Below are 15,846 nucleotides of genomic sequence, written 5' to 3' on the forward strand. Positions count from 1 at the left end.
AGGAATATCTGGACCACAGCCAATCAGAGGCAAAGACCCGCCCCATCGCTGTCTCTGATTGGTTTAGACCACGATATGATCCAACCATGAGTGTCAGTTCCGTTTTAGGATAACAAACGCTTCGTTTGTGGAGGTTAGGTGCACCGGTGCGACCTAGGAATTTTTTTTGTCGCACCCGTACTCATTTTGGTCGCATAGAGCCCTGCTCAGGTATAAAGTTCCATATTGAAGTTGGATTTTTAAAGAAATGTTTGGCCTAATACATTTTAAAAACATTGTTCAAAGTGGAGAAACCTAAGAAGTTTAGGCCACCACAGTCATATGTATTTATAATGACAAATGTTCTTATAGTGTGTGCGGTTTTTCCGTATGAAGTTAAACAACAAACGATCAATTGCTGTAACGACCTTATCATCAACATGTATGGATTGTATGGCAAGCCGTTTTAACATTTATTTCTAAAAACGTACTAGTCACTATTTAAGTTACTAGTACTTATTATTTAGTTACTAGTAACTATTCCAACAGTAGTGACTAATCCAATAGTTATGTACTGTCCTCACCAAACGTTGCTCCTAGAGAACGTATGTCTGGCTATACAGCAAGCTAAAGACTCCCTCAATCATCCCTTCAAGGAACAAGCAAGTGTTGAATTGGCAGGCTTAATAAAGAGAAATTGTAAAACTGTAACACAGAAATACAAAGCCACGGTAAGTATATTCACCCTGACGCCACAATGTCACAGGATTAAACAAGATGACATGTACAACATACATGTAATAACTGATGACAGTAGAGTAGCCTAACTAAACCGAACGGAATTAGCATGCTAAATCGCTAGCAAAAGTGCTAACCACCTGGCGATCTCTATACATAGCTAATTGTACTACAATAACGAAATATTATCGTATATAACTGTATATTAACTTGAACACTTACAGATGATGCCGTTTTAAGTACTCCATACGCCACCTGGCCCAAACCGTGTCGGCTGAGGGCCGAAATATGCTTCTGCGTTTTTCGAAAAACGGACACATGGGAACGCCCTCGTCTCCGTGGAACGCCCTCTACGAGCTCTCCGTCAGCCCTCGAAGATCCCCGGAGAGCTCGACGTGCACCTCCTGAATTTTCTAACCCGAATTATACTTCTCCGACTCCGTTACGTACAGACGCACGCACGGAGTCGGACGGATTGGTTGAATTTATAGTACTCCGAAGGCTGTGGGTGCTGAAAACAATTCACTGCCAGAAGAGCAGTTGGCGCTGCACTGCGATGCTAACTAGGTTATCGAAAAGTTATAGCAAATTTAGAAATTAGCCGTTTCATCAATAAAATAAGCACATTTTCAGCAACTACACTGCCCATTTCTCGTCACATTTTAATTCAGATGCTGATTTACATGTACTGTTGCCTGAAATATGAATTGTAAAAACTTACAACAACGGCGGTCAAAGGATTTTGTTCTCTTGTTGGTCACTGCAACCCCGCCCCTGACGCAAGCGGTTCTTAATACGGACCAATCACAGCCAAGGGGTATCCGTAAAATGACGGACGGACGGATAGTCAGGAAAATCAGGAGGTGCACGTAGAGCTCTCCGAGGGGCTCGGAGAGGGCGTTCCTTGACGGAGAGGGCGTTCCCTGTCTCCGTCTCCATAAAAACGCAGATGTATAAATCGGCCTTATCCGTCGTAATTTCGGAGAGCTACGGAGACCCCCTTGGCTGTGATTAGTCAGTATTAAGAACCGCTTGCGGCGGGGGCGGGGTTGCCGTGATAAACAGGACGAACAGAATCCTTTGACCGCCATTGCTGTAAGTTTTTACAATTCATATTTCAACTAAACAGTACATGTAAATCAGCATCTGAATTAAAATGTGACGAGAAATGGGCAGTGTAGTTGCTGAAAATGTGCGTATTTTATTGATGAAACGGCTAATTTGTAAATTTGCTCCGACTTCTCGATAACCTAGGTAAATAAACACTCCACGACGACTTACAAAAAACCGTTGCGCCACCTACTCTTCTGGCGGTGCCAGAAGAGTAGGTGGGAGTAGAGTAGGTCAGCCTACGGAGAACCATAAACGAAGTCTATCCGTCCGTATCCGTGTGTATTCGTGCGCCCGCCCATCCGTAAACGGAGACGCAGAAGCATATTTCGGCCTTAAGACCTCGTGAGTGAGATGAGAATGTCCAACCTGAAGGAGCATAGAATCTAAGATGCGGCGAGCTATCCCTATCATACTTTCCCAAGCACCTACCATGTGGGAAGAGTGAGGGGGGTTGTACACCTATGTACATTTGTGGCTTGAGAGGTAGTTTTCTACACTTGTCTGGCCAGAGCTTGCTCCAATGAAGTTGGTTCCACAGTTTGAGCGCAACTGCTTAGCATGGCCTCTGATTGAGAAGAATCTCCTTAGCTTATTGATGAAACTGGAAAATCTCATTTACATTTAGTCATTTAGCAGACACTTATCCAGAGCGACTTACAGTATGTACAGGTACAATCCCCCGAAGCAAGTAGGGTCAAGTGCCTTGCCCAAGGACACAACGTCATTTGGCACGGCCAGGAATCGAACTGGCAACCTTCAGATTACTAGCCCGATTCCCTTCCCTCCCTAATCATTGATTCAATTACTTCAATGTGGATGGCTCTGGTACACATAAATGTGAATAACACTGCCCATCTTTTGCTGTTGGCCTGGCCGCCTCTCGTGCGACGTGCGGTTACCTCCCAAGGTTCTATACTTTAAAACTTAAATTAATGTTAATAGTATTTGTTTCAATCACTGAATGAAGCCTGCCATATTTGGGACAAGAATTGGGACAATTAAATTGCTTGCAAAAAACTCTTGATCAGAACTCAGCATTTGTTTATTGTTGTCGTTCATTTTACACCGCTATGCGCAGAGACCGCGACGGTGCGGGAGAGAGAGAGAAAGAGTGCGTGTGTGCGAGCGAGAGGCCAAGGTCTGCGGTCTTGGCCATTAGTTCATTTACTTCTTTTTGTGTAGGTAATATGTTGTTAAATATGTTTAAACTTAAATAACTTAGGCCTACCTACAGTATACAAGTAGTTTTAATCGTATTAATTTGTCCTGTTATTGACGTGCCTAATGTGCAACCAGAAATTCGAATATATTCGAATATATGTGTTTTTTTAAAGGAAATATTCGAACGTCATTATTGAGCAATTTTTGCCGTCTTCCATGCAAGTCAACTGTCAGCAGTGACGCTGAGGCGCACGCCCACCCGCAAAGCAGACAGACGCGCCGCTGCTGCCGTGGATTCTACATTCTAATATTAATTTTCACATTCGAATTTCTGTTTTTAACCACTATTCGAATATATATTCGAATTTAAAATATTCGTTGACAGCACTAGTTACTAGTATCTATTCCCGTTTTACTAGTAACTTTTCATTAGATACTAGTAAATATTCTTTAGTTACTAGAATTGATGGCTTAAGGGCTGTACAGTAAGTCATCCACCCTTAGATTGGGAGTTAGGGTTAGTCTGCCGGGTACGAGTCTTTGGATCATTTTTCACATGACCTGCATAGGCGCAGTACTGGTAGCTAGAGGAAACAGAAATAATTCGTTCATTTTGACTGGGTCTTGGGGTACGGGTCTTTGGATCATTTTTCACGTGACCTGCATAGGCTCAGAAGAGGAAACAGAACGGATTTGTTTACCTCGTTCACTTACGCGTGACTAGGTTTGTAAGACGTGAATGATATTCGTTCACAAGTAATAATTGCAGGTTTTGTTATTTAAACTTTTTTGTACTTAACTTACAGTTCAGTGCAATTGTTTGCCGTGATAATGAAATGACCATTTCAAATCATACAAACTGTCATGATGCATTATTTTAATGCAGGAATTTCTTTTAAAATAGTATCTGCTGGCTAAGAATATTTTTACTAGCCGCTCTATAACCCCAAACACAGCTCTGGAACTGGCTAATATTCTACCCGCTGCACTAGAAGTCCTTGACATCCCAAATAAATCATTAAATACTAAAACGAGGGATCTGAATTTGGTTCTTCAGCTATCCCTAGACTCTGTTGCCCCTCTCAAACCAAGGAAAAGAAAGGACAAGAAAATGGCTCAATGGTATTCAGAGGAAACCCGCACTCTTAAGAGGTCCACTAGAAAACTAGAACATAAGTGTCGTACCACTAAATTGGAGGTTTTACGCCTGGCCTGTAAGGACAGCCTAATGGAGTACAAGCCAGTCCTCATCAGGTCCAGATCAGATTATTTCTTTAGGTTGATTAGTAAGAACAAACACAACACTAAGTTCCTATTTGATACTGTTGCAAGTCTCACTAAGAAAAGTACACTCTGTGTTAGTTCAGATTTCTCTCCCAATGATTTCTTAGATTTCTTTGACCAAAAAATCTATGCAATAAGGGACAAACTACAGACTAGTCCTGGAGGAGTGGCCATCAACACTGAACTTTCCCCTATACCAAGCATGCTGCATGTTGAGGCTCTCACTCACTTTAACCCTATTTCTATGGAAGCATTCATTGAGCTGATAGACTCCTCGAAACCCACTAGCTGCCTTCTCGATCCCCTCCCTGCTAAACTCTGTAGGGAACTTCTCCCTATTATTGGACCACCCATGCTTAGTATTATTAATGAATCTATTGTAAAAGTCCCCAACGATTTCAAACAAGCTATTATTAAGCCCCTTCTTAAAAAAACAAACCTGGATCCAGGTTGTCTTAGCAACTACAGGCCAATTTCAAATTTGCCATTTCTCTCAAAAATTTTTGAGAAGGCTGTGGCACAGCTCACTGAGCACCTCTCCTCAAATCAGCTTTATGAACCTCTCCAGTCTGGATTTCGTCTCCACCACAGCACTGAAACTGCATTAGCCAGGGTAGTCAATGATCTACTGTTAGCCTCTGATGCGGGTTCTATCCCTGTCCTGGTTCTTCTAGACCTAAGTGCAGCTTTTGACACGGTGGATCATGAGATTCTCTTGGAACGTATGGAGAACTATGTTGGGATTTCTGGTACGTCACTTCAGTGGTTTAGATCGTATCTATCTGATAGATCACAATATGTCCACTATGATGGCTGCTCATCCAGGAGCTCCACTGTAAAATACGGAGTACCACAGGGTTCAGTTCTAGGCCCTCTGTTATTTTCTCTCTATATGCTGCCTTGAGGAAACATAATTAGAAGCTCTGGGGTAAATGTTCACTGTTATGCAGATGATACTCAGCTATATTTACATTGTACATTTACATTTTAGTCATTTAGCAGACGCTCTTATCCAGAGCGACTTACAGTAAGTACAGGGACATTCCCCCGAGGCAAGTAGGGTGAAGTGCCTTGCCCAAGGACACAACGTCAGTTGGCTTGACCGGGAACTCTTATGTCTATAAAGTCTGGAGAATTTCCACATGCTATGGAAAAATGTGATTCTAGGTTGAGAGCTTGGATGACTGCAAATTTCCTTCTTCTAAATTCGGATAAAACCGAGGTTCAAATTTTCGGTCCTAAAAAATATAGAAATAATTTTCCCAATCTGACCTTAGACCTAGACGGCGTCAAAGTCTCTCAAAGCCAGCTAGTAAAAAATGTAGGAGTCACAATGGACCCAGACCTTTCGTTTGAGTACCATATTAAGCAAATTACCAGAACTGCATTTTTCCATCTACGTAATATTGCCAAAATACGAAAATTTCTCTCAAAGGATGATGCCGAAAAACTAATACATGCATTTGTTACGTCCCGATTGGACTATTGCAATGTGTTGTTCTCTGGCCTCCCAATTACCCACCAAATTTTTTTACAGCGGGTGCAAAATGCTGCTGCTAGACTATTGACCAGATCAAGAAAGTTTGATCACATAACATCTACTCTTGTCTCTCTACACTGGCTCCCTATCCAAGCCAGAGCTGACTTCAAAGTTCTACTACTAACCTACAAATCTCTGCATGGATTGGCACCACTGTACCTCTCCGGTCTCCTTGCACCCTATTGCCCCGCAAGGACACTTAGATCTCAAGATGCCGGCTATCTAGTGGTTCCCAAAGTTAAGAAAAAAACAGCTGGAGGTAGGGCGTTCTCATATAGAGCATCTCTTCTCTGGAACAAATTACCCGTCTCAATTAAGGAGTCTGATACTGTTTCGACATTTAAAATTTGGTTAAAAACGTTATTGTTTAGTCAATTCTACGACTGTTAAAGGTAAGTATGTTACTAGTTGGAGGCAACGGGGGACGGGTTGCTTCCATCCTTATTCTATAAGTATAACTTATTTTAGAGTTCTCTTCCCCTGGAACAGATTTCATGTTCCAAATGGGGGGGGGCTGTTGCTGTCTTGGTGTGTGGGGTTGCATCAAATTCCCCTTTTTTGCTCTGTTAAATTGCTGCACCAGTCCACACTTGACCGGTGGGGATCTCATTCTATTATGACTGTAACTGTTAGCTGCTCCTGGCATTCTCTAATCCCTGCTCTCCTCTCTCTGTCCCCCCCCACACACATCCCTTGTGGTGTGGGGGGTTTGAGTTGTCAGCACCTGCCTGGTCGTCGGTCAGCCAACGCTGGACCTGGTCGCGAGTCTCCCGGTCCTGTCCTACATCTATAAAGTTGAACAATGGATTTTGGTGTTTTAAAAACCCACCGACACTGTATGACTATGTTTAGCCTGTGTTCTGCTCCTCTCTCTCACCAACCGTCTCTGGAGGAGGGGATCCCTCTCTGAATTGCTCCTCCCAAGGTTTCTTCCATTTTTTTCTCCTGTTGAGAGTTTTTTGGGAGTTTTTCCTTGTCTTCCTTGAGGGTTTAGGTTGGTTGAGGGGCAGTTCTATGGGCATATGTGTAGCCCTCTGTGACATGCTTGCGTGTAAAAAGGGCTATACAAATAAATTTGATTTGATTTTGATTTACATGCACTAACATATAGGCCTACATGAGAATATGATAAATGTTTGCATTATATGCATATATTTTCAGAATATTTGTCAACCTGTCCCCAAGGTACATTAGATTCCCTTTCAGTGCGGCCGACATTAAAACGGTTTCCCAAATATAATCAGTGCTATCGACTGCACACATGGTATGTTAAGAGCAGGGTTGATTCTTTTTTTGTAAATCAACCCAATTTGCTGTGGTCAGTGCCTATCAACAGAAGAGCTACTGTAGCTCAAATTGAGGAAAGGGTTAATGCTGGTTCTGATATAAAGGTATCAGAACACCTTTACAGAAGAATTTTATGGCTGATCGGTGTGTGCTACTTCAAGATGCATGCCATTCATATTAAATTGCACACCTATTTTGCTTAGGTGTAATTATTCCATATCAATATGTACCACCACAATGTGTGTGTGATTTCTCAATAACCCTCCAGGCCTCTGTGAAGTGTGAACCAGATATGACAAACCTGCTCTCTGGGGTTCATAGGGTGCCCCAATACAATTGTTACTGAATAAATTGCTATGTAGGCTCAACTTTATCTTAAAACAAAAATAAAATGGAATGCAAGGTCACTGATTCTCAGTACATACATTTATTGTAGAATGAATCTAGGTTAACGTACATAAATCAAAAGAAGAAAAATATACAGGTTTGAGAGACTTGGCGACATAGGTCATGAGCACTGAGCTGAAATTGACCAAAGGTATTTACTTCCACAGTTTCTTGATAGACATGTTCTTCTCACTGTCCTTCTGCATCACCTGCAGCACATACAACATGAGTGTAGTTATTAGCCGGTACACCAGATCATACTTAACAGGCTCACAATGAAAATGGGCAGTAATAATGCAACAGGAATAATGACTCAAGTATGGAATGTGTGAGATTTAAAAAAATATATACAATTTGCACATAACCATCAGACATATTCCTATATTAACAAGCAAGTTGGCTACTGATGCACCAATGAGAAAGAAGAGAGCGCCTATTTAGGCATTGTATTATAATAAAAAATAGCCAGTAGTTCCTGTGGTGTTCATTTAGACCAGTCCTCTGCACAGTTCACCCTCTACATCACCCGAGTCAACAATGTGTTTTAGAAGATCACTACACCAGTTTAGAAAATTCATCCCAGCCTGTTAAAATATAATGAACAAGAGACAAACCTTTGCAACAGCCATCTCAAAATCCTCTTGGGTGACATGCACTCTCCTCTCTCTGAGGGCATACATCCCAGACTCTGTGCACACACCCTAAGAAACACACCAACACAGTTAGACAGGAGATTGTGTGTTGTTTTTTATCCTTCTTGGTTTCATCCCCTGTATCGTACAATACTAACAGTTTTCCAGCATCGTACCTTAACTTCAGCCCCAGAGGCTCCTGGCATGAGCTCAGCGATCTTCCTCAGGTTGATACCTCGAGTCAAATTCATTTTACGTGAGTGGATCTTCAGGATGTCCAGTCGGGCCTAGGAGGGGGACAGAGAAATTACATGGAGTCATGAAAGTCATTATACCTGCCATGATTCATAGAACTGAATATTATTAGATACTGATTTTATTAGATACTGCATTACAATGCAGTAAAAAGAGTCTGGACTGTACCAACCTCCTCATTAGGAGGGGGGAACTCAATCTTCCTGTCAATGCGTCCAGGTCTCAGAAGAGCGGAGTCCAGAATATCAATGCGGTTGGTGGCCATAATGACCTAAGGGACAATTAAGTGATAATTACAAACATTACAGATGTTACGTTCATTCATTAATAATTGTATTACTTTGGAAAAGAAAAAAAATTAAGCAATCACAATAGTTACAAACGATTCAACTACATATATATCAAAAATAAGGGAGGTCAACGGAAATCAGTAATAAACTATTAAGTTCTGCTTTTTCTACATATTCCCCACTACTTAACTTAGCATTGAGACGTTTACTAGCAGGCAGGTTTATGTCCAAAATTCCAGCTTAACTAGCTATGTGAACTGTGATGTCATTGTTAAGCACAGTCTTGATTTACCTCAGGTGTACTGCTTGCCATCAACAATTACTTTTTTTCTTGTTACGCTAGCAGTGCTTTCTATGATAATTATTTAATGTGATGTACGTCTCTGCCCTTTGTTGTTATTCAAGTCCCTATGCACATCATTAATTTACACTATTACATTATTTTCCTTTATATGCATTTATAATTTTACTTGATTTAGTTACCTTGAAATGTTATAGTATTTGTATCTTATTTAGCCATTTCTTTAATCATTGCAACGTTGTTGATCAGAGTCTCATCTTAAGCATTTCACTATCCAAGTGTCACTATAATAGCAAATAAAACACTGACAACACAAACTTCATTCAAATAACACGTCCAATATCAAATATGCGCTTACAATATAAATCAGGGCCGTGTCTGCTACCCTTGCAAGGTCTGACCCAGCTTGTCTAGAATCCTTTCATTCATACAGGGTTTCTGCAGGTTTCAGTAAGTCAAATTTAAGACATTTTAAGACCATAAAGATTGAAATTTAAGGCCTACATCAGCGGTCCCCACCTTTTTAGCAGACCGGATAATATATAGCCTATAATATGAAAAAAAAGTAAAATGCATGAAAAACACAATTGACCTAAACGATGTGTGGGAGCCCTGCGCTTGTTTATGCAGACTGAAAATCTGCGGAATTCCGCTAACCTTCCTGTTCTTATGTCACAATGACCGAAGATGTTCCACAGCAGTCTGACGCCAAAGGTTGATTGAATGTTGACAGATTGTGTGTGTATTGATCCATCCACTTAAAGATCGCCTGACTCCCTGGTCCTGTCTATTGCTGTAATATGGTTGATAAGTGTTTCCGTGTCAATTCTTCAGGACTGAATCTTGGCATTTTTGGGCAGCAGTGCTCACGTTTGACGTCAAACACGTCACAAAGCAAGGGAATCAGCAGAGGACAGCCCAGGCAGATAACCAGTGGGCTGATGTCTGAGTTTTTGGTCTTTATGTTTCTAGTTTATTGTAGAAAGACCTTAAAATAAGGTTTATCATTAAAAAAAACCTTCACCAATGATTTAAACATCGAGAAATATTGTCGTTATACGCGTTATTATGCTATGAGTTTACTGGTCTGACCCACTTGAGATAATAGTGGGCAGTATGTGGCCCCTTAACTAAAATGAGTTTGAGACCCCTGCTCTAGAGCTCCGCTTTGTAGGCTACGACAGAATACTTTGCTGCTACTTTGTAATAACTTTCTGCGGCCAGCGTTTCTGGAAATGAACGAGGGTAAAACCTTTTTTTAGACCTGACTAAATTAAATTTAAGACCTCGGATGAAAATCTGGCAGTTTTTAAGACGTTTTAAGGCCTTATATTTAAAGTTCCGAATTTTGGACTTAAGAATTTTAAGACCCCGCGGGAACCATTTCTGTTGCACCATCCCCCATACACTGCTCCATGTTCACTCACATTCCTCCTTACATGGAAGGACAGGCTCCATGTGGGTACGCACCTTAATGTTCTTAGTGGCCTCAAAGCCATCCAGCTGGTTCAGAAGCTCCAGCATAGTCCTCTGTACCTCACTGTCACCCCCAGAGCCACCCTCCAAACGCGAGGAGCCAATCGAGTCAATTTCGTCCATGAAAATTATGGAGGGTGCGTGCTCCCGGGCCATCACAAACAGCTCCCTTACCATGCGGGCACCTGGCAAGAAGGAGTGATGGCACACAATATGCATCTAGTCTATTGGTATCAAAGATGCTTACGTGAAGTATGAGATGCCTTCAATCACAATAACAATGCAGGTTGCCTGTCATGATTGTGGATTTGTGACTCACCCTCGCCAATGAACTTCTGCACCAGCTCAGAGCCAGACACCCTGATGAAGGTGCAGTCAGTGTGGTGAGCCACAGCTCTGGCCAGCAGAGTCTTCCCTGTGCCAGGAGGCCCGTACAACAGCACACCCTGGACATACACACACAGATAAGTATAAATCATTCACCTTTCAGGTCCACACCTTCTGTTTTAATCTGGGCCATTTTTGCCATGTTATTATTTAAATGATTTCCAATACTTTCAAAATGTCAGAAAACCTGTATATAATAAAAAAAAAAACGGTAGGGCTTAACTCTATGGTGCTGGGGGGGTTTCTGAAGGACAAGTGTCTAGAAAGCTTACTGTCGAGCTCTGATTTCAGTCTATGGAATCAAGTATTCAACATAAGTCCTTATGCCCAGTGAAGTAATTTTCGGGCCATAAAAAATAAGAAGGTAAAGGTTCTTACATTAACAAAAAGTGTTATATTTCCCAAAACATCCATTATTGTAGTGGACCAAATTATGCCAATTTTACTTTTTTGTGGAACCAACAAAGCATAACACACAAAATGCTAAGCTTGGAACTCATTGCCTGGCCCAGTTACCCACCTTTGGCTGTGCAATACCCAGTGCCTCAAAGAGCTCTGGGTGCTTGACTGGCAGTTCTATCACTTCCTTGATCTCTTTGATTTGCTTGTCAAGGCCACCGATCATCTCGTAGGTGGAGTCAGGCACCTTTTCTACCATCATGAGTGACACCAGAGGGTCAACTTTATTTGGCAGGATCTTGTGAAGGGTGTAGCTGTCATTGCGTAGAGCCACACGGCAATTTGGGGTAACCTTGTGTGATAAAAAAACAAAACATGAAATTGTTATATTTTGTCAAACTGTATAGTTTCTTCTTACCAACATAAAAATGACAAAGCAAAAAAAACATTCACAGATTCTCCACATTATTTTATACAGCTTGACAATTTCAAGTAATAATTGAAGAACTACCTAAATCTAGCAGGTTTTCCCAAGAAGACATATGAAGAGGTCTGAATACTTTCCAAAAAACGCTATACAAATACATACTTACATCATTGATGTCAATGTTCTTATCCACATCAACAACAAACTTTCCCTCTGGATGCACCTAAAAAGGACAAAACTGTAGTCAGACTGTTGAATTGTGCACAATGAAAAAATTGTTTGCACAATAAGTAGCCACAAAAAACTGCTCACTTTGACCAACACTTTCTTCTTGTCCATTGCCCTCACTACCTCTCCCACATAGGATCCTTGTTCCTGTAGCAGCTGCAACTCCTCACGAAGCAGACGCACTGGAAACATATTACACAAGACTGAATAGTCCCATCAAATACTCATGGGATCTTTTAACCTTAAATAAGCAATGGTAGCTATTATGTTTTTTGTCATTTCACTTCAAAACTAATCTAAACAATGGAGTATAATATAATGCACACCTTTTGCATTAAGCTCATTCCGCTGGGCCTGCAGACGTCTCAGATTCTGGCTCTTGTCATTCACGGTCAACTAGAGAATGGAGACACGTGAGGGAAGTTTTTCTCATCTCAACAGTTATTTTGCACACCAAAAATGTGTTTTGGAAAAGCCTGTTTGTTAACTCACCTGCAACTCCTCAATTTTGGAAAGATAATACTGCCTGAGACCAGAACCACCTTTATTGTCCTCCATCTCCATCTGCCAATACAAATCAGGTCCACACAGTTTAATGTGGACTCATTTGGTTGTTCTTTTAATGAACACTTGACCGGTCAGGATTTCACTAATATTACTGTAACTGTTAGCTGCTCCTGGTATTCTCTAATTCCTGCTCTCCTCTCTGTCCCCCCTCCACACATCCCTTGTGGTGTGGGGGGTGTGAGCTGTCAGCTTCTGCCTGGTCATGGGTCGGTCAATGCTGGACCTGGTCGCAAGTGGACGTCCATCTGTGACAGTCTGCCAAAGCTGGATCTAATCGCCAACCGGAAACCAGTCTCCATGACGGACGACAGCGAGTTCCGGTCCCTTTCCTCGCCCCCCGGCCTGTGATGCTGCACTGGTCACAGTCCCCAGCCCTGTGGCTACCTCTGCAATACTGACATTTACCAACTGATCCAAGCTGAACACTGGATTTTGATGTTTCAACACCCATTGACACTTCCCTGCTGTATGACTATGTTAAGCCTGTGTTCTGCTCTTTTTCACCAACCGTCTCTGGAGGAGGGGATCCCTCACTGAACTGCCCCTCCCAAGGTTTCTTCCATTTTTTCTCACCTCTTGTGAGTTTTTCTGAGAGATTTTCTGGGAGTTTTTCTGGGAGTTCCTTGAGGGTTTAGGTTGGTTGAGGGGCAGTTCTATGGGTGTATGCCCTCTGTGACATTGCTTGTAAAAGGGGCTATACAAATACATTTTGATTTCATGAACAGCTCTGTGAATCCCACATAGTCCTAAGTAGCCAACTGGACACTTGATCTGGGATTGGATCACTATATAAAATAGAGTTTCCATTGACAAATTATATTTAGGAAAAACCATCAAGTTCTGTACCCTATCAGTATTATATCAGTTGTCACCAAAAGGTCAAAATAAGGTTACACTTATCTGTGAGAGAAATTTCTACCATAGATGGTACCGATGGTACCCCAGAGGTGACACAGGCAGACATTTTAACAACCCAGTCATTCATGTAGGTGGTCTTTGGGTGTCTTAGAGATCTATCTTCCACCTTATGATTACTTTAAAAAATGTTTTAACCTGTGTTTACTTAGAAATGGGTAATTCGTAGATAAATTGATAACCCTCACTGCAGTAATATTGGCGTGGAGACCCTTGGTCAGAAAGATTTTGTACCTGTATCCTAAGGCATATTTAAGACTAGACAAATACAGGCTTCTCGTTTAAGAAAATGTAACAGAAAGCACACAGAAAACACTACAACTAGTAGCATTGCTAAAACAGACTGAATTTTCCCTGTCGTTTAATAGGATAGCGTCTTGGAATTACGAGCGCAATAAAAATCGACAACGTTTGAGTTGTCTTTAGACTACATGGACATTTTAAAATCTGTTGTACATGGTAAAAGTATTTTATCATTAATTAAAAAGTGTTTTTTCGCTTAAATGAATGAACGGATGACAAAACTACCTTAAGACACGTTACCCATCTGAGTCTTTCGACGGAAAAACACTCAAAACCTTTTAAAACAGAACTGTTTTTTTCTTGTTACATAGCTACAGTAATGTAACTACTTAATAGTGGTTACATTTATACAAAGCCATGGTTTCACTGGGAGTGACTGTTAAACCCGCATTTCTCTCAAACTTGTTTTTCGTCCGTAACTTAGTCTAGAGATAGTTTGGCTTTATCATTTAGGCTACCAATTCACCCAACGACTATGAAGATCACAATAATCCACAATCATGCATGTCAATGAAAGTTAGTGACAACCATCCAGTAACACAACAATTTTATAGCTACTGTAGCTAGAACGCTTACAGTACTAGAACTAGCTAGTGCTAGCTGCTTAGCTTAGTCAAGCTACAATGAGACAGCAAACCGTCAGGATCCATTGTCATGTTCACTATCCTCACACTAGACACAAAAACCAAACATGTTACGAACACCAATTTAACGAAATACTTGTTTTTTGTTCATTATTAATGTGTTTACTATTTAAACAAATTGTTTAACTATAAGAATTTAGAATTAACAACAGAAATGGACTTACATGGTCCATTCCGTCCAACGCCATGTTGAAATCTTCAGCTTCCGGTATGGCGAAAATCTTCTTCTGTTGAGTTTGTGTCAGATTGCACGATTGAACGTTTATGAGGTGCATCGCCGTCTCCTACTGTAAGGGAGTGTAAAAGAAACCAAACAACCAGAAAACCCAAAACTATATCCTCACCCCAGTTTCACGAAGGACTGTGAAGAAAGCCCTACACATCTCCCTGCTGCTAAAAAGGAAACTTCACCCAATAAGGTTGGGTGTTATTAAATCACTCATTTTGTACAATTTAAGTGGCAGTTGTCAGCCATCTTCAAATTGTTCAGTAGGCTACTGCAACCTGTATATAAGTCTATAAGTCTATGACTGCAACCAATTGGGCCGGTGTTGCCTGAAAAGATTTCTAGAATAAATGGATAAGGTGAATTGGTGTGGTGTCACAGAAAGGGGCAGGGGCAGGGCACAAGTCTATCAGGAAGCTCCGATGAGAAAATGCATGCACAACATGTCCCAGATTGCCCAAATTCACCCTACGTAAATAAATACACTAGGAGGTGACTCCCAGATACAAGAGTGTTGACAGCACTGAGAAATCCTCACAATATTACAAGGCCTGTCCTGGGGGTTGTTCCATCAACGTTGATTAAGGAAGTCTTGCTTACTTCAGCGAGAGTTCCGTTCCATTAAGGTGGCTTATTCTAGTCTAGTTCTAGCTACGTAACCAAGGTAACTTATACTTCTCTGCTTCGGAACTAGCCTGCTCCGTGTCGAGCTAAACTAATAGTCAGGTTCACTGTATATATTTGTGTGAATTTGGGGGGGATTTGCTAAACAATACATTTTTGGAAAGGTTATTGTATACAGACATCCCAACCTGCAGACACTCATTTCAGGGAGGAGGCTTCCTTCAGATTTTAACTGCTAAACCCAAATTTTCAGGGTCAAGGAATCCAATGTGCTAGTTACAAAGCTACAACTTTACCACATTAACCCATAGATGCATAAGTGGGTCAAAAATGACCCAGTGTGGTTGTTTTCTTGCAATATCATTGTAATGAAAAGTTGTTCGCATTTAATATTCCATGTTCCTCAAAAAACATGTTTTTTTTATCATCCCATTGAAATACATCCACAATATGGGTAAAAAAATTGGTCAGATAAGTCGGAGTTGCTTTTATTGAAGAGTTTAAAATTAGCTAATGTAAAACGTGGATGTTCTAGAACTATCGACATGTACATTTAGACCACAATATGATTAAGCAACCTTTTTAATTAGGCAGTTTCTATACATCATCATCATCGCTTTCATTAAGGGTGTAACAATATATCGTGGTACAATACATTGCGGTACAAAAATGTAACAATATGT

General features: G+C 41.1%; 1 protein-coding gene across 1 annotated transcript; it reads right to left on the bottom strand.

Moving 5' to 3' along the window:
• Nucleotides 1-7,510: 7,510 nt before the first annotated feature.
• psmc5 (proteasome 26S subunit, ATPase 5) lies at nucleotides 7,511-14,617 on the bottom strand. The gene is made up of 12 exons (XM_067244542.1): nucleotides 14,478-14,617; nucleotides 12,377-12,448; nucleotides 12,211-12,280; nucleotides 11,969-12,066; nucleotides 11,823-11,879; nucleotides 11,351-11,581; nucleotides 10,763-10,889; nucleotides 10,438-10,628; nucleotides 8,549-8,647; nucleotides 8,298-8,408; nucleotides 8,104-8,190; nucleotides 7,511-7,698 (listed from the first exon to the last, which is right to left on the bottom strand). The coding sequence occupies exons 1-12, from the start codon at nucleotides 14,586-14,588 to the stop codon at nucleotides 7,645-7,647; spliced, it is 1,308 nt and encodes a 435-aa protein (XP_067100643.1). The 5' UTR covers nucleotides 14,589-14,617; the 3' UTR covers nucleotides 7,511-7,644.
• Nucleotides 14,618-15,846: the final 1,229 nt, after the last annotated feature.

Source organism: Osmerus mordax, chromosome 10 (genome assembly GCF_038355195.1).
Source record: "Osmerus mordax isolate fOsmMor3 chromosome 10, fOsmMor3.pri, whole genome shotgun sequence".
NCBI classification, from domain to species: Eukaryota; Metazoa; Chordata; class Actinopteri; order Osmeriformes; family Osmeridae; genus Osmerus; species Osmerus mordax.

Coding starts and splice junctions, on each gene's coding strand:
- psmc5 (XM_067244542.1), bottom strand. CDS start 14,588: ATGCACCTCATAAACGTTCAATCGTGCAATCTGACACAAACTCAACAG. Junction 12,281..12,376: donor CCAAAATTGAGGAGTTGCAG/GTGAGTTAACAA, acceptor TCCATTCTCTAG/TTGACCGTGAATGACAAGAG. Junction 7,699..8,103: donor TTGAGATGGCTGTTGCAAAG/GTTTGTCTCTTG, acceptor TATGTGCTGCAG/GTGATGCAGAAGGACAGTGA.